Source organism: Megascapheus bottae, chromosome Y (genome assembly GCF_031878675.1).
Source record: "Megascapheus bottae isolate mThoBot1 chromosome Y, mThoBot2.hap1, whole genome shotgun sequence".
In the NCBI taxonomy this organism is placed as follows: domain Eukaryota; kingdom Metazoa; phylum Chordata; class Mammalia; order Rodentia; family Geomyidae; genus Megascapheus; species Megascapheus bottae.
In genome coordinates this window covers 6234541-6260309 of record NC_143548.1, presented here as the reverse complement: position 1 = coordinate 6260309, position 25769 = coordinate 6234541, and the positions used below count along the sequence as shown (strand labels likewise).

Sequence of the window (25769 nt, the reverse complement as noted above, 5' to 3'; positions counted from 1 at the left end):
GAATGGTTATATCCTCCTGAAGGGGAGATCCCTTTATTAATATGTAATATCCTTCTTTGTCTCTTCTCACTAATATTAGTTTGAAGTCTTTATTTCATAGCAGCATGGCGACTCTAGTCATGGGGGTCCATTTGTGTGCTATGTTTCATATAGCCTTTCATTTGTTTCTATGTTGAAGGTTAGAATTGAAAGTTGCTTATTCCTGTTGGTTTTCATTGTGTAGAACATCTTTGAGAATTTTCTATAATGCTGGTATGGTCAAAATGTAGTGTTTCAATTTTTCTTTGGTGTGGAAAATTTTTATTTTTCCCATAGCTGAGAAAGCTGACTGGTCACACTATTCTTGTTTGGTAGTTATGTATCTTTAGGCCCTGACATTCATCATTTCAGGCTAGTTTTGTTTGCATGATCCCTGCTGGGGAATCTGTGGGATTTTTTTCATTGTAATGTATAGAAGGGTTACAGCTATATTCACCAGATAGCAGATGCATTACTTCTCACACATGGATAGCTTCGCTCATGTTTTTGTCCCCATTTCTCTCCCCAAGTCCCTCCCAAACATGTTTGCCCCGCTTGTGTTCTCTTCTTTTTTGTTGCCCTTTGGCTAACCTCATATTTTTACAGTATCTGACTTTGTTACCTGGCATATTGTATATACCCTCATTTGTTTATTTCAAATAGGACAGGAAATTTGTGGTTATATTGATTGGTTTGCCTTTATAGGCTGCTTTTCAGGATCCCTTAGTCTCTACTGATTCTATATGGATCAGAATGTAGTGAAGGGATGCTTGGTTCTGATGTTTGGGGTTCTAAAAGCTTCTTATATCTGGATGGGTCTGTCCTTTTGGATATTTGGGAAATTGTTAGTGATGATTCTGTTTAATGTATATATGACTACATTTTCTTCCTTTTTCCAGGCTTTTCTCAATACTGATTAGGCTTCCCAATTGTATCTTGGAGCTACCAAAGGGTTCTGTCATATTTCTTGGATTTGTTTTGAATAATTTTCTGGTCTTTATATAATCTAGACATATATATTTACATGATCTCCATTTACATAATCTTTCTTTCTGGATTGTCCCTCTTCTGCATCACATATTCTGCTTTCAAGACTTTCTCCTTTGTTTTAAATCTCCCTTCCTTGTAGTTGGTCATTTTTTAATGGCTTGCTTTATGCCTTGTATGAACTTCTTTATCTGTTTTATTTGTGTTTGAGCACTCTCATATTCTATACCATTTTGGAATTCCTCACATATGGTCTTCTTCATGCTTTCCATCTTTCCATTCATTTTGAGGGTTCAAACCTCTAGGATTATCATCTGTTGAGCAGGAGATGAGGTTCCTTGACTTGCCCTTTTTCTTGAGTTCCTATTTCTTGTTCTTCCCATTTGGAAGTGAGAGCAAGGCTAAAACTACACCAGGTAATAATTTTAAGATAAGAACCAATCCAGAGCTGTATAGTCACACAAACTTTACAAGGCTGCAATCTTAGACTTGTATTTTCAACCCCCCTCTCTCTCCTTTGGTCAATTCAAAAACAGATCCAATGCCACCACAGTTTTAAGACAAAAACCAACCTGATACTTGTGGTATTGAGTCAATCTAGACAGAAAGGTATAGTCTGTGTCAACAACAAATAACTGTAAATCAACAAGCTAAGGAATTAGAATAAGGGCCAGAAATAAGTGTAATGAAAAGTAACAGAAGAATAGAGAGGAGGAACTTATAGAAGGAAAATAGTAGAGGGAAGATAAACCAAACCTTAAATCAGTTAAAGGAAAAAAATGAACAATAATAAAAAGAAAAATATACAGAAATCAATAATAAAATCATAAAAATTATGCAAATAAAGAAGTAATCTTAAACTTAAAATCATTAAGATTAAAAGACATTAAAAACATAAAGAGGGTGCCAGGAGTTTGGCCTAGTGGATAAAGTGCTTGCCTAGCATGCATGAAGACCTGGGTTCGAATCCTTGATACCACATATATAGAAAAAGCCGGAAGTGGTGCTGAGGCTCAAGTGGTAGAGCTCTAGCCTTGAGAAAGTCCAAGGATAGTGCTCAGACCCTGAGCTGAAGCCCAGGACTGACAAAAAGTACATAAATAAAAATAAAAACATAAAGATTAAAATATATGGGACTAGGGATTCAAAATAATAGCTTGAGTTAATTATGTACCCAATAATGGAGAAAATCTAGTAGTTACTTTTGGGTATTTTTCTAGGATTGACCTGAATGGGGATGTAGTAGTAAAGGAAAAAAATGGATAAAAAATTGAAATAAAATTAACGGGAAAATAGTAAAAATTGAGAACTGCAATTAGAAAAAAAGAATTCTTCAGTTTATTGGGAGGGTCTTGATCTTCAGTGTCCCCTGTGTCCAGTATCCAATCTCTTAGTGGAACCTCTGATTTCATTGTGATGCTCAGGTGGCATGCTGTTGCTAAGCAAGTGTGTGGATTCTCGGCAGGGTAAGCACACTCTCGTGTACTGGGCTGCATTCCCCAGTTTGGACTCTGCCATTGGGCCTGATGGCAAGGGAAACTTGGGAGTTGAGGTCTGTAGTTACTTTAGCGAGGGGTGAGCTGCGAACTTGTGTTTTCCCAGGCCCTCGAAAATCTAGGAAGAGCATCTGGGCCAGCGCTCCCCTTGGTTTCACTCCTCTCCTACATGGTGGGAGCTCTGGTCTGGGGAATTTGGGTTACTCACGAGTCTGGAGTTGGTGTTCCACTGGATTCCTGAGTCACCCAGAGGGTGTCTTTTGGCTGGTACCAATTGTATTTTGTGTACAATCCAAGCACTGTGCCCACCATTCTGGGGTGTGAGCAATGGGTGGGCCTTATCTCTTGTTTGGAAAGTTCTTCTGTCTGGTCCCAAGTACCTTCCAGGGTCTCACTTTTTGACTCAATCTTCCTTGCTCTATTTCCCAGATGTGAACCACTGTGCCTAGCACTACAGCATATTAATAGCTATTGCACTACATACTCTAAGAGACCAGAACCTAATTCTAGGTTCACCAGTTCCAGATTACACTTTAAAAAAACATAAACATTATGACAGCTCCTATACAAACAACGTAATACTGATCTTTAGAGAAGACTTCTCATACTTGCAACATTGCCTCATGTTCTCACATTTGCAGTGGTTTAAGACAAATCATACTTAAGCCTTCAGGCACGATACAGGTGCTAAAGTGGAGCTAGATGAGAGAGTAACATCCAATAGCTGCAAAAAAGACAAAAGGTAAAGGAAAAAAAAGAAAAGATACAAAAGGGAAATAAAAGGGGAAAAAGGAAAGATTGTAAAATAGAAGATTATAATAAGACTGTTCAATCAAAGAACTGAAAGGCTAAGAAAAAGAAATGAGGCAAGAGCGGGAACTATAAACTAAACAAACTAAAAAATAAAGGCAAAATGATCAGAAACAAGAGAAAGACATGACAATAGTGAGAACTCCATCCTGTACTCACTCATTGTAACATCGTGGGATGGTAGAGAAACTACCGGCTTCAATCTGGACTTCTCAATGATGCCATGTCTGCTTATAGTGAATTGTTCATCCTCATTATAGTCTAGACCAATCATGGTAACTCGTGGTCACCAGAGAGGGGTACATTAGGGAGAAATTAAGGGGATGTATTGGTCTTTTCCTCCATGTGCAGAAAATGGAAGAGAGATGTAACTAGGGTACAATAAACACAAGAAGCAGGTCCAAGCTTGATTCAGAACTTCTGTATTTGGTCACATGTATCTTTCTTTCTGAGCAAAACTAAGACACTAAACAAATGATGCTAGTTTAAAACCAAGCAATTGACAAGCAGGCCTGAAAGAAGATTAACCACTGGAATGAGTTCTGTAATACATTCTGATTATTGTTGAGGTGCATAAAAAAAAGAAGGACTTGAAAGCTGAGTACAAGGCTGAGTCTAAGCATTCAGGCATTGTATGTAACAGCTGGAGTCCAGGACACATCACCAGAGAATAAAAAGAGAAAGGAACCTTAAGAGCTCTGCTGAAGATTTTCTCTTAAGAGAACCAGCATACACATGTAACAAAACAATCCAATGCCAGGAAGAAATAAGCCCCACAACCCTGCAGAAACAAACTAAAAGGATACAGAAAGCCCTCCTTTCTCTTGGTTTTAGTCAATGGTGTGGGGCAGGACAAATTGCACAGTTCGGCTGTTCCAAAGGCAAGCACAGTCCTTAATTATTGTTAGTAATTAATTTTATTAGATAGTTACAGTTAATTATTGTCAACTAGTTGTGTGATCAATTGCTTCCCTGCTCTTAATATTGTGAAAAAACATGCCCCCCCTTGTAGCAAATGGCAAGGGAGAAGTTCCATTAATCTTCCCAAGTGAAAAAGAGCTCACACTGTGCTTAGCAGTACAAATGAATCAAGCAACGTTTGGAGGGCTGTTCAAGACTGCATGTCTATACCAGAAGTTGGACAATGTATGGGAAAAAGGCAATCAGACATTTTCAGAATTTCTGATAAATAGCATAAAATAAGGCTGAGTGTGAATAAGCAGTATTAAACTTTAGGTCAGCAAAGCTCCAGGATCTCCTAGGAAACCACACACCGAAGTCCCTTGATTTATATAAAGCAAATTGTAGCTGAGGACATGGCTCTGCTGGTAAGCACTCTTCGAATTGCATTCCTGGAAATAAAAGGTAACAATCAAGGTAAGAGAAACTAGGTGAGGAATTTAAATGTATAAAAAAGCAAGTAAAGACAAAAAGTAAAGGAAAAAGAAAAAGGAAAGACACAAAAAGTGAAATAAAAGGGGAAAAAAGGAACGATTGTAAAATAGAAGATTATAATAAGACTGTTCAATAAAAGAACTGAAAGGCTGAGAAAAAGAAATGAGGTAAGAGCGGAAACTAAAAACTAAACAAAATAAGAAAGAAAGGCAAAATGATCAGAAACAAGGGAAAGACATGATAATAGTGAGAACTCCATCCTGTACTCACTCATTGTAACATCGTGGGATGGTAGAGAAACTACCGGCTTCAATCTGGACTTCTCAATGATGCTTATTGTGAATTGTTCATTCTCATTATAGTCTAGACCAATCATGGTAACTCATGGTCACCATGAGAGGGGTACGTTAGGGAGAAATTAAGGGGATGTATTGGTCTTTTCCTCCATGTGCAGAAAATGGAAGAGAGATGTAACTAGGGTGCAATAAACACACAAGAATCAGGACCAAACCCTAGAAAGAAAGGGTTGCCAGAGGTCAGAAGAGGTCAGAAGAGATTAACTACGTCCTACATATGTCAGTAAATATTTCTGCCAAGTCCCTAATGGCTACATAGGGCAATTTTGTCCAGATTTCCCTAATGGATTGCCAGTGCAGCTTGAACATTCACAGCTTGTGCTAGGGCCACCAGTTCTGCTGCATCCTCCTGGTGGGTCAGGAAGACCAACAGAGACCCCCTCATATTACCATGGCAGTCGCAGTAGTGAGGAAGTACAGACAGAAGCAAAGCATGACAGAGCTTCAAGCCAGGGAGCCTGAATGGCTCACCTACCCACCTGCCTACCTCATTGTGGGGCCGAGGTGCCCTGCTGTTTTGAGCACAGAACTGATGGACAGCCTGGAAGCCAATGTGCAGCTGAGCAGGGTGAGAATACTTAGCAAAGTTGGTTACCACAAACTGGATTTGCCAGTGAGGCTTCTATGGATTTCTGTGGAAAGTGAGGTATCCAGACCAGTGTTATGTGTAAACAAAAAAAGAAATGCCTGAAATACCAGCCTAATTTCCTGTCCTCACACCCTGTTCCATCATCTCCAGTTCCTTAAACTCAAAAGACTTTATCTCCTGAGATACTTTGACTTGAATGGTGATGCCTTCACAGAGAAGTGAGCTGGAGGTACCACAGATATTAAAATGGCAGGGGTCTTAGATAATTAAACAAACATATCAATAAAAATAATATGGAGAGGAACCTGTCAACTCATATAGTATCGCTCCTAACCTCCAAAATTCAAAATGAGAATTAAAAGTCAGATGGTCCTAGCTCAGACACTGCAGCCCTTTGGACTAACCTCTGCTCAGACATGAGAAATCATCTCCCACACTTATAGTCAATAAGGATTCTGGAGTTTAAGCACAGCTGGCTATATGCAGTGAGGTCCTATGTCCAAGAAAAGAAAAAGAAACCATCCATCTCTCTTTTGCATGGACCTACTTTAACCTTAATAGGGACCCACTCTGTTAAATGGAGCACCTTCCCTTTCTAACTCACTTGTATAACCCGCTAGAATTGTGAGCAAGGTATATTCCTCTGGCCAGAAGAATAGGATCTAATTTTTCTCCCAAGGATCAGCTACTGAGACTGAGCAAATGGAAGATATGAACTATGGACACTTCAGAGTAATGCCACATTTCAATGCAAAACACAGACATTCGCAAGTCTAGCAGTAACAAGGACAACAAATTTCTGAGACCCATCACTTGTTTCATTTCCAACCCAGCTTTTAAAGACATAAACTCATATCTTTTATCAACATCTGTTCCCTCAAACCCCTATCCTAGTGTGGTCCAGTCCCCAGAATCCCCAGTCTAACCTCAACCCTAATCCCAACGTTTAAATCCCTACATAAGCTCACTCACATAAGACCATACTGTGAGCTAGGAGACTGGTCTACTAGTAGGGTGCTGGCCTAAGGTGAATGAAGCCCTGGGTTTGATTCCTCTGTACCACATAGATAGAAAAAGCCAGAAGTGATGCTGTGGCTGAAGTGGTATAGTGCTACCCTGAAGAAAGCTCAAGGATAGGTCTCAGGACTGTGAAAAAAACTCGAAACACCAAAAAGACATATTGTGACAATAAAATAAATTCATAGTTTACTTCAAACAGGAAGAAGCTTGATTCAGAACTTCTGCATTTGATCACATGTATCTTTCTTTCTGAGCAAAACTAAGACACTAAACAAAGCAAGTGACAAGCAGGCCTGAAAGAAGGTTAACAACTGGAGTGAGTTCTGTAAAACATTCTGATTATTGTTGAGGCGCATAAGAAAAAGGACTTGAAAGCTGAGTACAAGGCCTGAGTCTAAGCATTCAAACATTGCATGTAACAGCTGGAGTCCAGGACACATCACCAGAGAATAAGAAGAGAAAGGAACCTTAAGAGCTCTGCTGAAAATTTTCTCTTAAGAGAACCAGCACGCACATGTAACAAAACAAACCAAAGCCAGGAAGAAATAAACCCCACAACCTTGCAGAAACAAAATAAAAGGAAACAGAAAGCCCTCCTTTCTCATGGTTTTAGTCAAGTGGTGTGGGGGAGGACAAATTGCACAGTTCGGCTGTTCCTAAGGCAAGCATAGTCCTTAATTATTGGTAGTAATTAATTTTATTAGATATTTACAGTTAATTATTGTCAACTTGTTGTGTGATCAATTGTTTCCCTGCTCTTAATATTGTGAAAAAACATGGCCCCCTTGAAGCAAATGGCAAGGGAGAAGTTACATTAATCTTCCCAAGTGAAAAAGAGCTCACACTGTGCTTAGCAGTACAAATGAATCAAGCAAGTCTGTTGCAAGACTGCATGTCTATACCAGAAGTTGGACAATGTATGGGAAAAAGGCAATCAGACATTTTCAGCATTTGAGATAAATAGCATAAAATAAGATCGAGTGTGAATAAGCAGTATTAAACTTTAGGTCAGCAAAGCTCCAGGATCTCCTAGGAAACCACAGACCGAAGTCCCTTGATTTATCTAAAGCAAATTGTAGCTGAGGATGTGGCTCTGCTGGCAAGCAGTGTTCGAATTGTGTTCCTGCAAATAAAAGATAACAATCAAGGTAAGAGAAACCAGGTGAGGAATTTAAATGTATAAAAAAGCAAGTAATGAACAACAGAACAGAGGTATTTTTGGTAAGGTCCTTTAAAATATAAAGCAGTCATTGATACCAAGAACACACTTTAAAGAGAGTGATACATTACTGTTTTTAAAAGCAAATACTCAAGGAGAGGGGTCCAAAGTGTGCAGCCCCAAAAGCTAGGAGAATTTGAAAGACTGGCATTCCTTTGACAATTTTGAGAAAGATCTGAAACAGTGGAGCTAGAAACCACTCTTGCAAAGGATTGCCTTCCCTTCTGGGAAGGAGGAAATCAGGCTGGGCAAGGCATAGCAGCAGAATCTGAGGGACCCCTTGAAATGTAACATTCCTGGTCATTTGCAGGAAGTTTGTGTAAGTACCTGCTTTCTGCAGGACGGGCTCCTGGGGTTGGCTAGAACAGGTTGCCAGACAGCTCTGTTTCTTCTCTGTTGGCTGAACTGTGCAGGGTTTCAGAAATACCTTCTAGGGTTCTTTCCTGACCACCTTTGGACAAGCAGGCCTCTATCCTCCTTTATCCTGCACTATTACTTCACCCTGCAGAATTACTCGGAAAGCCAAGCAGTATCCCATGTGTTTAGTCCGTGTGAGGAAAAGCAGTAACAAAACCATCAGTTTCCGTCTGACCTCAATGGTCACAGGAACGCTGTCTGTGTACCCTCGTCCTTCTTGCACCCAGTCCTAGTTCCCATGAGGCTATAGGGTTCGCACCCCAGGGTCTTGTCTGCTGCAAGTCTGATCATTCAGCTTCGCCTGAGATGGAGGGCTCAGGCCGGAAGGGAAGAAGAGGACCTAAGTGACCACAGGACTCTGAAAGGGAGGGAGGCTTGGATGTAGGCCCCACAGGCACAGCGTGCAAGCGGAATGCCTTCAGGGTTGGCAGCGGGAGAAAGAGGGGGTTGGGGAAGCGGGAAGTCGGCCCCATCTTGGGACGGTAGAAGAAGGGTGGAGAAGGGGAGGCGCTGGGAGGCACAGGGGGAAGGGAGGGGAGAGGAAGTGGAAGCTCAGAGCCACCTTGGGTGGGGAGGGCAGGGGAGGCTAGGGGCCACCCGGGGAAGGACGACGGGAGAAGAGAAGAAAGCTGGAAACCACCGTGGGAAGGGAGGGGAGGAGAGGTGCAAGTTCTGAGCCAGCTTGGATGGGTAAGTGAGCAGGGGAAGGGGAAGGAGAGGGCTGTGTGTTATCCTGGGAAGGGAGGGGAGGAGAGGAGGAACCCGGGAGCCACCTTGGGAAGGGAGGGGCTGACAGGGGAGCCCGGGGCCCTTCCCTCCCCTGTGGGGCTGGTAGAAGGCAGCAAAGGTGGAAATCCTGGTGCGGAGCGGTTAAACGTGGAGGTGTCCCGGGAGGAAGAGCTGATGTGTGGAGTGTGGCCCGGTTCTTTGGCACGGGTGGTGAGGGCCCTTTGTCTGCGGGTCTGGGACTTTCCCTGGAGCAGGACTGGCTGTGGAGGCCGGAGAGGGGGCGGGGCGGGGATGGGCACAGGAGGGCCTGGGCAAGGGGGGTGGGAAAGGTGGGCTGGGGAGGGGCGGGGCCTTGTGGGCCTGACCTGAGGCCTGACCTGCGCATGCGCAGGAGCAGGGTCATGACCCCCAGGCAGCGGAAGCCAGGCCAACTGCCACTGTTGCTCCCGTGTCTCTTAAGCTTGCCGCCCACCACACAGTTCCAGGAACCGGTGTTCGTGTTGGGAGCTCGTGGCCACCTGCCGAGAGCGCTTCCAGTCTCCCCCACCCACCATGCCGAAAAATAAAGGTAATGCGGCTAGTTCCGGGCCGGCTCGTCCGTCTCGTGTGCGGGCCTTGAACCTCCTTAGGCCCGAGACAGCCAGTTCTCCTTCCGGCTTGACTGCTGCTTCTGACTGGGCTTGGGCGGAGGCCCCGGGACGATTGGCCCATTTCCGAGTGTGGTCGTTTGGGTGCAGCCGGCGTCCTCCTGTGTAGGTCTCCTGGGCAAGAATGCAGGATTTTGCCTCCGACTGAGGGCGGACTGCACCTCAGGCCCGCTGGGAGCCGTCCGGGCCTGGCCCGTGGGGCGCCGGGCCTTCCGGGAACTCTCTGGAAGTCGTTCTCAACCTGAAGGCCTGCTTGGCGTCTGTGCCTCAGACGCATAGATGGTTAGCAATATGGCAGGAAACTTCCAGCCGAGCCCTGGGTGGGGCCTTGACCCACCCTCGCCCGACACCCATCCTGTGTGGGTTTATCTCTAGCAAAGTTTTCTGAGGTCAGCCCTTCATACAGTACAGTAAGATTTTCACATTCGGAGCACTGTGGCATACTTAGCCAGGTTTTTCCTGCCTTTCCCAGCACTGGATAGTGTGCGACTAAGACCAGCAGGGTCCTTTGTTTTCTCCACCGAAAAGCCCACAGATTCGATTTAAGCACTGCCAACACGTGGGCATCGACTGAACTTCCTCTTGTAGACAGACCTAACGCGTGCGGTCCTGTGAATTATCCCGATCGTTTCGTGAACATTTAAATACCAAAAAGGGTGATTTTTTATGTGTGTGTTTATTTTTAACGGGACAGATCCATCCTTCATAACCCTGAACAAGTCTTCCATGTTCATGCTCTTGAGCCCAGAGCTCTGTACGCTCTTGATGTTTGACAGCTGGCTGCAGAAATGCCACTTCATTTCTCCCTAGACCTGTTAAGACGTGCCGTGTTCCACCACTTCCAAATAAGGCCCCCAGTCCTATGCGTCCTGGTTCAGTGCGGTATCCCAAAGGCATGCCATTGCCACTCTGCTGTTTCCAAACCAGTGGGCAGATCACATATTAGGTTTTTATTTAAGGTACACTAAAAACATGCATGCAATAAAAGGAACTCCTGGAACTCCCAATCACAGAAAAGGATAAATTACACCGGAGCCATTGTGTACCCGTTCCACATCCCTTCCCTTTTCCTCTCTGTATGTACAGCCATCCGGAGTAGTTGTAACGATGCTTAAAAAGTAGATAAAGTGCGACCGTTAATTCTCTCATTTACTTTTACTAATCAGGTAAAGGAGGTAAAAACAGGCGCAGAGGTAAGAATGAGAATGAATCTCAGAAAAGAGAGTTGGTCTTTAAAGAGGCTGGACAAGGTAAGTAAGTCTTTTAGAGTTAGGCTTCTCTTATTAATGATACCTTTGTAGATGTTTAGCCTCAAAGGATCTTCTTTAAAACATAGCAAACTTGGAGTAGTGACATTCGAACTGCGTGATAGTCCTTTGTTCAGGCAGGTGGGAATCTTTTCATTAGTGATCCTCTATTTCCTGGATACTAGGGTAGTAAGGAGTAGCAACACAGTGTTTTTTTCTTGAGATGGAAGGAATCTTACTGTATTTTTGTTTAATTTGTATCATCTGCAGCAGCACCATGATTATCACGTGCTCCTCCTCCTTATTGCCTCCTGTGTAATGGAGAGGCACACGTTTGTCTTGAGCTGGAAAGGGCTCGTTAACTTTTTTTTGTCCAGGCTGGTCTCAAAACTGTACATGGGTGATCCTCCTGATATCCACCTCTTTGGCAGCTGATTTATGGACAAATTCCTACCGCAGCCCAGTATGAAACTGTTTACAAACCGAATGTAGATGAGATCTGAATTGAGTGACTGTGCTTGATGAGAGGCACTGTACAACTGGGAGCCATATCCCTAGTCCTTTACTTTCAGTAAGGTAGAATCTTTCTGTAATTTTTTCTCTCTCATTTGTTGTTTTTCTCTTATTACTATCATTGTCATTATATTACTATTATAGTTGTCAAGGCTCCTCCTTCTTCTTATTGCCTCCTGTGAAACTGGGTCGTAAGGAGAAGTACCCATTTTTCTTCAGATGGAAGGGAGGCTTGCTGACACTTCACCATTCTCTGCTCCAACTAATCTCTGTCTCTTTGCTGGCTTGTTTATGGGGAAATTCTTACCACACCAGGCACGAAACAGATATTAATCCCAATTTCTGATCAGTTGTCCATGTTTACATTTTGTATTTTTTCAGTATTCATCCAGAAATTTTATATAAAACTTCGGTACGGAGTGTAAAGTTTGGTATGGAAATTCCTCCTGCGCTGTTCTTTCTGCTAAGAAGCATTTTTGCTATACGGGGTCTTTTATTATTCCATATGAAATTTTGGATTGCCTCTTCTATTTCTGAAAGTATGTTTTTAAGAGTTGGTTTAACATACTCACATTTATACAAGTTGCACGGAGAACAAAAAAACTAAGTCTGGAAACCATTAACTTGAATATACAAAGCTATAGTGTTCTTATGAACTAAAAACAGGCCATTTTGCAATGTATGCCCGTATCAAAACACAAGTACTAATCCTAAGCAGTCACACAAGACTTAAGCCACATTTATTTGCACATGTATTGTAATGGCAACAAATACTCCATACAGATTTATGAAACTCCAAAGTTATCACTTGGTACGCTTGCGTGTTATTTTGCTTACTTACATAGTCAAGGCTTCCATACAGTGGTTCCTTGAACAAAACTTCTCTAAAACACATATTGGCATGTTTCATTTAGAGCCAACAGAAATGTTAAGACAAGACCACAAATTCAAAATCCAAGTTTAGAAGATTTCTTAGAAAGAAGTGACAGATTGCATATACTGTTAGCACAGAGGTAACATCAAAGACAGAAGTACAATGCTCCCATCATCAGGAAAATGACAACCAAAATAGGAAAATGCTTAGATGAACAAGGGAGATCAGAAAAATAGTAAATGATTATAAAGCTGCAAAGACCTGAGAGCTAAAGCCAAGTAAGTGAGGAAGTCTCCAGAAACATCCTAAGCCTATTCAGTATCTAGAGGTAAAAACTGAAAATGATTATACAAGGGTCAAAAAGGCATCTCAAAAGTAATGAAATGAACATTTATTCCTAAAAAGCATTGTATGATACAGAATTAGAAGGGAACAGACTTAAAAGATTTACCTATTAAGATATACAGATTCTTACTGAAGCCTATAGGATATTTAGAAAAGATGACAAGAGATGTTAATCTTTTTATTATTATTTTTACATATTCCGGAACATCGCATAATTTTGATAAATAACTCCTACAAAATTATGCAAAAAGTACAAGAATGTCTGGTAAACAAACAGTCTGTGTTTTCCAAAAAGATTTTTTACAACCTGCAATTCTCAAGGCAGCATCCTCCTTACAAGGAAAGGTAATCCTTTAACTCAAGAAATCTTCTGCTGCAAAGAATAGGCTAGGAAAGCCTGGCTTCTTCCATTAACACCTTTTGTCCTTCCCGTCTGATTTTCGGTCTCTCTCACTTCTTGAAGATCTTTTGCCCGGTCGACTACCCTCTGATATAGATCTCTTTCTGTCAGACCTGGAATTCTTATCCTTCAATCTTCTTGTGCCTATGCCACTACCACCTTTGGAAGATTTGTGACTTCTCTCTAATCCTGACGTATCCATTCGCTTTGGATCCATGCTCCTACAATGCTTTCTGTCTCTATTGTGTCCCTGGCCCCTAGTTTGACTTCTATTCTCATTACTACTAGTAGTACTGCTGCTCCTATCTTGGCTACTATCACTTGTGCTGGAGCTACTACCAGAACTGCTTCGACTACTACGCTGCCACTGCTAGAACTGCTTCCGCTGCTGCTACTGGTTGAACTGCTACTAGAACTGCTACTACTGCTGTTGCTTCAGCTTGTACTCTGGAGTGCGCTCTTAAACTGGTTCCACTACTGGCACTTCAGAGAGCTGTACGGGCTCAACAGCAAACTCTTTCCTCTCAGGTAGTTGATTCTTTTGTTCCTGAATAACCTGAGCTGAAACAGCTAATGGCAAAGTCTCAGGCTGAGAAAGAGGCTGGGGTTGATGAACTTGATGGGGCTGAGACTGCGCCTGGGTTAGAGGGAGGGCCTAAGGCTGAGCCACAGGCTCAGGCTCGGGTTCAGATTCTTTTTCAAATGCTTTTTCCTCAGGTTCCTTCTCCACTTCTATAACACTAACATTGTCTTTTGCAGGAGAAAGACACTTATATTCTTTATCTGGCTCAACTTCAGATTCCATCTCTGGCTCCAATTCTTTGCTAGCTTTATTTTCTGAAGGCTCTATGCTTTCAACTTGATTAGTTTCCATCACTTTCTGCTCAGCAATTACACTTTGGACATTCTCAACCATCTCTAGCACATCCATAACTTCTTCAGGCTGACTATCCTGTTGTTTGTCACTTTCCTTTGCCTCTGCTTCCTCCTCCAACTTAATCTTCATTTCCTGTTTTTGCTCCTCCTCCTCCTGTTCTTTCTCTGCATCACTATGCACTATGCCTACTTTCTTTGCCTCTTCTGCCTCCTTTATTTCTACATCATTGTGCTGATTACCTGTCTCCTCCAACTCTTCCTCTGGCTGTGCCACCTTACCTTCTTCTTGTTCCCGCTTCTGTTCTTCATTATGTAGCAGCTGATGCTCTTTTTCTTTCATGGTGTGCCTTCTAGGCCTATTTGTTCTGCAGATTTGAGCATCTACCTTCAAATAACGCATTCATTTGTCTCTGTGATTCTTCTATTAGATTCGGGGTATCTGGACACATTCTTCCAGGAATATAGAACATACTTAATTACCTTGGCATTATGTTCATTGCATTCTTCTTGCAGCTGCGGAAGCCCAACCTTCCAAAAGCCACCGTTCTGTCTGTTTTACACATCTCTCTTCAAATAGTTCTCTCCTCTCATTTTCAACGTGCTTTCTCTCTTCTTCTGCCTGAACTTTAAGTTTTTGTTCAATTTCCTGACGTCTGTTTTGCCTTTCAGTAGTAACAGTAGATTCTTGTTTAAATTTCTGAAGAGTACCCAACAACAAGCCAAATATTCATCGATACCTCTGCTTTCCCTTTACATCCATATTTTGATCCTGGATAAGGAGGTCTCTGTGTGTGTGTTCTTCGGAGGTAGCTACAGCTGAAGACTGTAGTGCCAGCTTATTGACATCCTCCTCCTCTGGGTTGCTCTCTTGGTATGATTCTCTTCCTGTCCAACGCTCCCCACCCAGCCTACCGACTGCCCCTTCAAGTCTCTCTGTTTGGCTAGGGGTCCTCCTCCACTATCAGAGAATCCACGCTTCAGCAATAAACTACCACGTCCTCTACCTCCAGAAAGGGCCAGCTGTTCGGCTTGCATGGGTCTCACGTCATTTGGATCTCACCCCGTGAGCTTGCGGATGTTTTCATCTACATTGTTTAGGCTCTCTTTGGCCTTTTCTAGCTGTTCCTGCAAAGTTCTCACTGTGACCACCATCTTCTGAAATGTTCACGTTTTTCAATCACATGAAACATGCTTTTCTATCACCGAAGGCCTTTCTATATTTGCCTTTGAATTTCTTATTTGTGTAAGATGTGGAACTTAAGAGCAAACTTTCATACTTTCCTTTTTTGTTGCCAAATGCTGGAAATGTTTGGAGCACATGTATATTCAGTAGCTATCAGAAAAGAATCTCACTGCTGTGTAGACAGCCTTTTCGTGTGTCAGATTTTCTCTAGATTAACTCTGCTATGGAGTGTTGTGTAGGTTCTCTTACATTTTATTTCCCTTTCCTACTCTCCTTTTTTTTTTTGCCAGTCCAGGGCTTTGACCTAAAGCCCTGAGCACTTGGGGTTTCTCAAGGCTAAATCTCTACCACTTGAGCCACTGCTCCACTTCTGTGTTTTTCCTATGTATGTGGTACCAAGGACTCAAACCCGGGTCTTTGAGTGTGCAAGCACTCGACCCCTAGGCCAGACACTTAGCCCCTCCTACCCCACTTTTATTCTTTTCCCACAAGATGTCCATGGCTTCTGTTCTTAACAGTATCCTTCGTAAGAACATTGGGATGGTTTGAGGAATACTTGAACTCAACATCTGACATTTTACCTCTGAACAGTGTTTTTATCTTATAGATTATTTGATAGTGTAAATGTAGGACTTACTAATAATGAAGCCGTTTGTTTTAGCTTTCTCTGAGGCAAGGGAGTGATACTAGTATGTATAAATGTATGTACATATATATGTATTACACCGGTCCTGGGTCTTGAACTCAGACCAATGTTGAATTTTATCCCAACTTCAGAGTATGCACAAGTTCTCAAAATGTTGGGAAACGGACGATTAGAAGCAATGTGTTTTGATGGCATAAGGAGGCTATGTCATATCAGAGGAAAGTTGAGGAAAAAGGTACGGTATGGATTTTTCTTTACTTCATGGATTCGTTTTGTTGTTGAGGGTGGTGGTAGTACTGGCCTTTGAACTCAGGTTCTCTAGCCCATCCCCTTGTTGTGCTGTAATATGGGTTTGCTATAAAAATAATTGGTTTTAAAAGCTAAGTAAGGGGTGATATTGTCCAAAAAGGGAAATGTATTCAATACCTGACTTATACAGTGGTAACCTCTCTGTATAGCACCTTCATATTAACAACAAAATAACACAAAAGTAATTTCTTTTAAAGTAAGAAGAGATTTTTTTTGTGGAACTCTCAAAACTCTCTGGAAAAAGAGTGATGTGCATTATGATATAGAAAGTAAAATAAGATCCTTGATCACTCTCATTTTCCCCACCTCTATTGTATTTGGCTAGAAAGATTCATTATGCATATAACACTGAGGAAACAAATAAAATGAATCTATAAAACAAGCGGTCTCGATTGAATTAACTGTTGGTTGTAGTAAGGAATAAAAAAATGTAGGAATTATTTCAGATGGAAAGAGACTACAGGGTGTACTAAAGAAGTCAGTGTTCATTTTTTCAGTTCCTGGAAATGAATGTGGTATTAGACAATTCTGAATCAGATATATTAAAAAATAGATTGCAACATTAGACTGGTTTATAAATTACATTATGTGTAGGAGATGCATATATATATGTGAAACATATGTACATATCAGCCCTATATATCCTAGGATGGACTACATGTATATATATATATGCCACATGATAGACGCTTTATGTCTAATCATCTATCTGACATACATATGTGATACACACACTTGAGTCTGTGAGTTCCTTCTTCTCCAACTTACTGGCACTTATTTGTAGGAGCTATCTTACTTTATTTGAATTGCTGTACTATAGGAGAATAAGCCTGTGTGGGTGGCTTTTAAAGAAAAGCAGTATTTATTATAGTGTATGAGACTATTACCATTGGTGGTGGAGCATGTATGGTGAAGACTTGCTAACTGAATCTTAGTTGAGTGATGACATGTTGAAATGACCAAAGTGTTTTCTGGACCTTTTTTTTTTTGGTATGGGCACAAATTTTGATTCATCATGATTCACCAGAATTAAACTCCTCCCCATTATGTATTTATTTATTTTTAATTTAATTTTGGTGCCAGTAGTGGGACTTGAACCCAGGGCTTTGCTGAAGGCTTAGCATTCTACCCCTTGAGTGACAGATCTGTTTCTAGCTTTGTGGTGGTAAATTGGAGCTAAAAGCATCATGGACTTTCCTACCCATGCTGGCTTTGAACTTCAGTCCTCCTAAGTAGCTGGGATTGCAGTCACGAGTCACTGACCTTAGGTCGAGGTAAGGATTGTTAATGTAAGCATTTTGCAACACACTGTTCTGCCAATGACAGGACCTACATTTCTGTAAGATGGAGGGTAGAGGTTTGGTTTCAATGGGTAATTCTTGTTTATTTGGATAACAAACTATCATCACTAACAGTTGTGGTACTTGGTCTCATTTTTTGTTAAAGAATAATTTTTCTGCCAAGGATTTGAAGTAAATTTGGCATATGTCATGCGAGGCTTCACGTATGACTATCAGGACATCTTACATTTTTTGCTTTATTATGTCTTCCCCCTTTATTTTCTGCGATGAGGTTTGAGCCCAGGGACTGTGCATAGGAGGAAAGTTATGTTTGCACAATGAGCTACACCTCTAATTTTAGTGGGTTAATTCTTTTTTAAAGCAGTTATATACTGTGTGAAAGACAATGTCTCATTGTAACAGGAAAGTGCTGTATGACCAAAGGTGGACTTGAACTTGTGGTCCTGGTTGTGTTGGCTTTCTGCAGCACCTTTTCATCTTCCAGTTGTTGATGTGTACTTTGCCCAAAATAGACGAATAATAATGACTGGTATATCCAACACTGCTATTTATTATTTGTGTTAATATGCAATAAATTGCCTTTTACAGGTTTGGATAAATGCCTCAGACATTATACTGGTTGGTCTGCGAGACTATCAGGTAAAAATTCCTGTGTCTTTATTACTTAGTAACAGAATTAGCATCTGTGATCAATTCCAGGCCCTGTCCCTTCTCCTCATGCTGATATTTATTAAGAGCTAGTTGAATTTGAAGACACAGGATTATTTTTATCCACAAGGGTTTCCAAAGTGGCTATTCAGACACGCGTGTTTTTGTGGGAAAATGTTTTTTGTTTCTTTTAAATAGTACATGCAGTTAATAATCCTAGTAGGTCTAGATAAATATCATCATTTATTTGAAAGTTCTGTGTTAAGCATCAGTCAGTGATAAAAGACTGGTGTTGGCTGAATTTCCCATTGCTGTTATCATATCTGTTGTCTTTACTGCTGTTTAAATTACCTTCTCTAAATAGAAATTGGCAGTTTATGGTGATATTTCCAATGAGTGGATTAATTTTACAGACAAGTTGGTCTTTCTCACAGCTTTGCAATGTTATTAGTGCATATTGATTATATGTGGGAGGTTTCATTGGGACATTTCCATTTGTACATACTATGTATGCTGATCATATTCACCTCCCTACTTTCTCTTTATTACATGAGCTTTTTGTCTTCTTTCTTTGCAGTGTTTTAAAAATGAATTTTTATTGATCTTTGAATACATACACACCTTAAACCTCTGTTTCACTAGAGGCCCAAGTCATGTTCTATCCATTTTTTTTCTTTGGGTGCCAGTCCTAGGATATGAACAAACTGTTGGGTTTAATGGGGATCTCAGGATTTGGCCCCCTGTGTGCTTTGACTTGTAGACTATACTGATCCTCTTGCTTCAATCTCCTGAGTAACTGCTGCTATACACAGAGAGCATTTCACTGGCTCAGGCTCATTATTTACTGGGCTTAGAAATCCAAATCTGGGAACTTTACACAGTTGAGGAAATCACAAGTTTGGGGCTGGGAACATGGTTCATGACTACACAAAGCAGTAAAATTATAAAAATGTTACAGTGTTTTCATGAACATTGAGACATCATGCAAACTATTAACTGTTTGCTATAAATTGAAAATGTCTACTAAAATAAATGGCAGAGTCCTCTATAAGTTTCAAACTTAAGAAGTATATTTGAGGCTGGGAGTTTGGCCTAGTGGTAGATTGCTTGCCTAGCATGCAAAGACCCGGGTTGGATTCCTCAGTATCACATACATAGAAAAAGGACAGAAGTGGTGCAGAGGCTCAAGTGGTGGAGTGCTAGCCTTGAGAAAGTCCAAGGACAGTGCTCAGGCCCTGAGCTCAAGCCCAGGACTGGCAAAAAAAAGTGTATTTGATTATTTGATTTTCACCAGTTTAAAAGAAATACAACTATGTAAGAAAGTATCACTACTAGAAGTAGTAGTTTTGTTTTGCTATTGCTCAGTAGAATACTCTGTAGATGTTTGTTATCTCCTCTTGGTTTTAATGCCCAATTCCTTTATTTCTTTTGATCATTTGTCCAATTATAATTGTCATTGAAAACAAAATATTCAAATCAGTATCCCCCCAGAATTTTTTAACTGTACAACTCATCCCCAGCCCCCATGTTTTCTTTTGTTTGTTTGTTTTGTTTTTGCCAGTCTTTTGGCTTAATCTCAGGGCCTGCGCACTGGAGCCACAGCACCATTTCTGGCATTTTTCTGTGTACTGTGGAATTGATCCTGGGTCTTGGTGCATGCTAGGCAAGCATTCTACCACTAGGCTAAACTCCTGACCCTACAATTCCACCCGTTTAAAAAAACACAATAGAAATATATTTCGTTGGTACTTTCCACTTATGGACACAGCAGTCTCATCAACATCTTAACATTTCTTAACATTTTTTTAATACATTTACTCTAATTCTTTCTGAAGTTTTTGCCAGTCCTGGGCTCAAGCTCAGGGCCTGTGCACTGTCCTTGGACTTTCCCAAGCCTAGAGGTCTACCACTTCAGACCCAGCACCACGTCTGGGTTTTTAATCTATGTATGTGGTACCACGGAATCGAACCCAGGTCTTGTGCATGCTAGGCAAGCACTGTACCACTAGGCCAAACTCCCGGCCCCTAGTTTTTAAAATTTTAACTTTATTAAAACGTGGTAGATCCAGTGTCTTACTCCTTCTAGTGGCTGAAATTTTTCCTGTTGTTGTCCGTAATTCCCAAAGTGACTCTTCCACTTTCCTAACAACTTTCCTTTTTTGTGACCCTTTCCATATCCTGAGAATGACAGAACATAGGGCAAAAGACCAATGCATTTTAAGACCATTCTATAGCTGTTTGCTGGATTCAAAGCAGGGGTCAGGGCAAAAACACACTTATACTCTCAGACTTCAAAGCAAATAAGGAAGCAGTAAAACACCCTTGAACTTGGTGTTGTGCACTGATTGAGTTGTCTCCAGTCAGTTTTCAATGGTTGGTTTGACCAAAAAACAACACTGCTGTTTTGCAGTCTTCCGGTCAACAAACAGCGTTAAATAATAAATAAAATGTGAAGCTTTTTCTGTTTTGTTTTTATGAAGATTGAAAGTGCAGTAATCCTTTGCATGTTATGACTTACCATAAGTATGTAACATACTTCTTTCCAGAGAATTTAATCCCAGAGAATATTTTTTCAGTCATGGGGCTTGAACTCTGGTCCTGGCCACTGTCCTTCCGCTCTTCCGCTCAAGCCTCCGGTCCTATCCCTTGAGCCACAGGGCCACTTCCAGTTTTCCAGTGGTTAATTGGTGATAAGTCTTATGGGGCTTCAGTGCCTGCGCTGGCAATCCTCAGATCTCAGCTTCCTGAGTAGCTAGGATTAGGCTGGTTAGCTATCTAGCCTGGCCAGCTGAGCTTTATATTAAGGCCTGTCATTGAAGAAACAACTGATAATATTTGTTATAAGAACTTTCAAGGCTGTTTGTTTATTCCTAAGGATAACAAAGCTGATGTGATTTTAAAGTATAATGCTGATGAAGCTAGAAATCTGAAGGCATATGGAGAACTTCCAGAACATGGTAATTTTCCATTCTTCTTTTACAATGTTATGTGTTGTTATTGTGTGTAAGGGTTTAGGTGAACAAGTTGTCATAAAATTATGTCTGTTTACATTGCCAGTATATTAGAAAGAAATAGTAGGGCTTGCCTGCAAACTTTTTTTTTTTTTGCTTTTCGTTTTTGTTCGTTTCGAGCCAGTCCTGGGCTTTGAGTTCAAAGTTTGGACTCTGCCAATGAGCTTTTTTTCTCCAGACTAGCATTCTACCCATTGAGCCACAGATTCATTTCCATTTATTGAGTAGTTTATAGGATCAGGGATCAGATGAACATCCCTGCCTGGGCTGTCTTCAAACTGTGATTCTCAGATCTCTTGTCTCCTGAGTAGACTTATAGGCATGTGGCACTACTCCACAGCCCTCAGAAACAATATTTGTGGAGGAATTTGTGAGTTTGTAAGCTCCTAATGTTTATGTATCAAGGGAATAATATACATATACATACTCTATGATATACATGTTAACATACATACATTATAATATCTAGGGAATCATATATACATGACAATATATTAGTGTATATAATATGTATGTAATACATATACATAATTGTAATAAAATAGGTATATAGTATATAAATATGTACATGTGTATATGTGTCTGGCTGTCTGACTGTGTGTTGTGTTGCAAATATGCAGAGAGAAGGCTTTTCCTCTTCTGTTCCAGTTGGTACTATTGGGATTTGCTTACCTAGTACCTCTAGGTTCCTAGAAAGGTACTCTACCACTTGAGTGAAATCTCCAGTGGGTATTTTTTTTCAGGGAAGCTGTTAACATTTTTTAAGAGACTAAACTAATACCGAGATCCTTCTACCTGTTGATTCTCTTGTAAGATGAGACCAAAGGCATGCACAACTACATCCGGTTTGTTAGTTAAATTGAGATTTGCCAACTATTTCCCTAGGTTGGATTTGAACCATGATTCTTTCTATCAACAAATAACTGAGATTATATATATGAGCCTAAATAACTAAATAACTTTCTGTCCGCAAATAGCAAATAGATTGTAGGGGTGATCCATGCATCTGGGTGGTTTCTTGTGGCTAGCAGTTGAGCCACAAATTTTGGTGCCTCATAATGAGCTTGCTTGCTCACAGCTGGTGCTCTGCTATTTAAGTCTTGCCTGTCTAGCCTTGTTTTACTAGTTCATTGGAACTGTAGTGTTATGAACTTCTTTTGCTTGAGTTGGTCTTGAGCTGCTATCCACTGTAATCTCCCAGCCTAGGAATACAAGAATGAACCCCTAGTATCAGAACTCCAACTTTTCTTTTGAAATAGGATCTTAATATTTTTGCATGTGTACATTTCTGTGTATATGTCATGTGTCTTACTGTCTCTCTTCCTGCCTGACCTAAGGGCTTGAACTCAGAGCTGGTTGTTGTGCTCAGGGCTAATACTCTACCCCTTGAACTCTACCACTTGACTGCCTGCTATTTTGTGTGGTTAACTAAAGATAAGAGAGTGAGAGACTTTCTGGCTGACACTGAACTGTGATCCTCAGATCTCAGTCTTCTGAGTATTCCAGGATTACAGGTATGAGGCAGCATCCCCTAGATGAGTGCTTATTTTTGTAGGAAATGAAGTTCATATGGTCTTGACATTGTTCTATATAGGAGTGTTTTTGAGGTACTTGTTGGGTTTTGCCCTGCTGGAGATGGCACCTAGAATGGTAAACAATTTTGAGCTGCTTTGTATTCCTCTACTGATTTAACACTTTACTTCCCTCATGGATATTTCTGTAGGGAAAACCAGTATAAATATATACACACTTGTGTGTATGTGTGTGTGTACAGATATATATATATATATACGCAGAATTATGTATATATATGCATACAGATCCATTTTCTAAAGTGGGCAGTTTTAAAAATACTTTGCTTATATGAAGAATGTATTGTTACTTTTAGCTAAAATCAATGAATCTGACACATTTGGTCCTGGAGAGGATGATGAAGTCCAGTTTGATGATATTGGTGATGATGATGAAGACCTAGATGATGTAAGTAGACATTTATACAATTTTATCTATAAGAAAAACATTTTCCTGGATCACATTCATACATACATACATACATACATACATACGTGTATATTTGATTATGGAGCACTTTTGATCAAGGCTAGTTCTCGGCCATGTTGAGTCACAACTCAAGTTCCAATTTCTGGTGGTTAATAGCAGATAACAGTCTTATTGAATTCCTGTCCAGCCTGGTTTTGAACCAATCTCAGGTCTCAGCCTCATGAATACCTAGGATTTCAGGCATGAGCCACCAGCGTCCACCAACACAACAATTTTTAACAAAAGAATGTCCTCTGTTTAAAGTTAAGGGCATGTTTTGATACTTGTTCATAAATTGTAAATTTGGGATTGTTCAGAATTAGTTACTCAATTTGTTTATGTTTGAAACACATTTGGATGCTTTCTTTTTGTAGCAACATATATGGCTTTTGGTACAAGGCATTTCTATAAGCTTAACTTGTTTAAGTAAGAGCATCTAGAGGGGTGGGCACATATCTGTAATGCTAGCTGTTCAGGAGCTAAGATCTGAGGGTCATGGCATGGAGAAACTTATTTCCATTTGTCCCCCCAAAATGCCAGAAGTAGAGCTGTGGGCAAAACATCTCAGGGAAAGTGCCTACATCTTGAGTTCAAGCCCCCCAACTGACTCATGCAAACAAAACAATACCTAGAGAACCTAGAGATGGCTTAGAAAGGAAGGAAGAAAGGAATGAAGAGAGAGAAAGGCAGAGAGACAGAGAGACCGAGACAGAGAGAGAGAGGGAGAGAAAAAGGGAGCGAGAGAGAGAAAAGCATAGCAGCTTTGAAACCATACCTTCCTTTAGGGCTATTAGACTTAGAGTTACTAAAGGTATTAGTGAAATTGCAGTGTACTCTAAAGCGTTGTTAGGGACAAGCATGGAGATTCCATCATTTCATTGGTCAGAATAAATCCTGGATTTGCATGTATACATAGATATTTGTATGTACATTTGTGTACATATATGGGTGTGTTTATATAGATAGAGACACAATATACAGCCATATATGTAAGGTCCATTCAGAAAATAAATCCATTATAATGGTAAGCAAACAGCACTCGGCACATAACTACACTTTACCCTTCATGGCCATAGCTGTAAAATATTACAAGCAAAATTCTTTTTTATTCTTAACACCACACTACGTATAGTATATATGTTACATGTATCAGTATATGAATTCATAGAAGCAATTGGGATTATAGTGTAGCTTCTGCAATTTTATCAGCCTCTTTTTAAATATACCTCTATTGGAAATCAACTTACGTAAATGGTTTTGAAGAAAATTGACCCAGTAATAGGTTTTGATATCTCAGTTCTGGAACAAAATTCCCTTATATTGACAGTTTGACTGATTGCTGAGATGAAACTGTGCCTGATAGTTTTGAAAAACTCTTACGTTCAACATGGTTGCCAGAGGTTTCAAAAATTGTATAGGGTAGTCTTGACAAAGTTAGATTACTGTACCATGATCCTGATGTTGAGACTTCTCTGAGAATCATTCATCCATATCATCTCAAAAATGCTAATTTGTTAGATCCATCTAGGACTATTTCAGACGGTTAAAAGAATGCAAGAATGTCTACATAAAGTTAGCTAGTATGTGATTAGACATAAATGTGTATGTGACGTGTGTATATAATACACTGTGTAAATATAGAGTACATGTCATGTCCTATGTAGGATAGGATGTATTCTTATATATGTTTCATGCCAGGTAAAATACCTGTAGAATATATAGTATTTTATATATCCTATACTATACATTTATCCTAGACTGTACATCATACAATATTTACAGAATACAAATTAATGTATTATGAACATATGCTATATAGTTATGTATAGTATATGTTACATATATATTCTGTATAAGCATATATACTGATCAAAAATGGAGGTAGTAATTACATTAATTTGATGCATCAGTGTGTTTGGTAACAAGTCAAAATATGAAGTAGTAATGAGATGAATAGAAAAGTGTCTGTGAAAATTTTACTCAAGTAAAAATCCATTTACACACCATCAGTATGTATGCTGCAATCTAAATTTGCCTATATAGAAACAAAGAAAGACACATTGGCAACAGGCAGAAAAAGGGGAAAATTGGATGAATGAATATTACCGTATAGCATTATACAGATAACTTTACAGAGATCCTTCTGTACAGTATTACATTGTAGTGATCTTTAGTCACTGGATCTGTCATTTCTTTTACTTACAGAACTAGGCTGAACTCAACAAACGTTATTCCAGTCTTCAAGGATTGTTCTACAGTTGTGATCTTGACCATCATCTGCAAAGGGCAGTTTCATTTGCATGAGTAGAGAGTTGGTTGTTCTGTTTTCAAAAACCAGTTTCAGTGTTGCTGTGAAGAAGGAAGATGCTGAGTTATTTTAATTAACATGTTAACTGTCTTGAGGTCAAGTGGAATTTACAAATAAAAGTGAAATATTTACTATTAAGACAATAGTTCATTTTTTGTTTTTATTTTATTTTATTGTGATATATAGAGGGGTTACAGTTATATTCATCAGGTAGTGGGTACATTACTTCTTGAACATTGTTACCCCTTCCCGTGTTTTTCTCCCGCTTTCCCTCCCTGCAACCCCTCCCATTCATCTCTTATCTTCCCTTTTTCAAATAAACAAATACACTTATATACAAGATAGCAAGTACCAAAATTGGATACAGTAACAACATGAGATAAAG

The 25769-nt window shown here is 40.2% G+C and overlaps 1 protein-coding gene and 2 pseudogenes across 1 annotated transcript; 2 read left to right on the top strand and 1 right to left on the bottom strand.

Annotated features, from left to right (window-relative positions):
• LOC150040244 (hormonally up-regulated neu tumor-associated kinase-like) overlaps positions 1 to 8540 on the top strand; it is a 30754-nt pseudogene extending 22214 nt beyond the window's left edge.
• A 1040-nt stretch (positions 8541 to 9580) lies between these two features.
• On the top strand, positions 9581 to 25479 carry LOC150040242 (eukaryotic translation initiation factor 1A-like). The gene is made up of 7 exons (XM_090327369.1): positions 9581 to 9604; positions 10850 to 10933; positions 15899 to 16002; positions 17966 to 18016; positions 20901 to 20982; positions 22925 to 23016; positions 25282 to 25479. Exons 1-7 carry the CDS (start codon positions 9589 to 9591, stop codon positions 25285 to 25287), a joined length of 435 nt encoding a protein of 144 aa, XP_090183495.1. The 5' UTR covers positions 9581 to 9588; the 3' UTR covers positions 25288 to 25479.
• LOC150040243 (pinin pseudogene) lies at positions 13073 to 15090 on the bottom strand (annotated as a pseudogene).
• Positions 25480 to 25769: the final 290 nt, after the last annotated feature.

Excerpts from the sequence above, each read along its gene's own strand:
- LOC150040242 (XM_090327369.1), top strand. Across the intron at positions 10,934-15,898 it reads CTTTAAAGAGGCTGGACAAG|AGTATGCACAAGTTCTCAAA; the intron begins GTAAGTAAGTCT and ends TCCCAACTTCAG. Across the intron at positions 16,003-17,965 it reads GAGGAAAGTTGAGGAAAAAG|GTTTGGATAAATGCCTCAGA; the intron begins GTACGGTATGGA and ends TGCCTTTTACAG.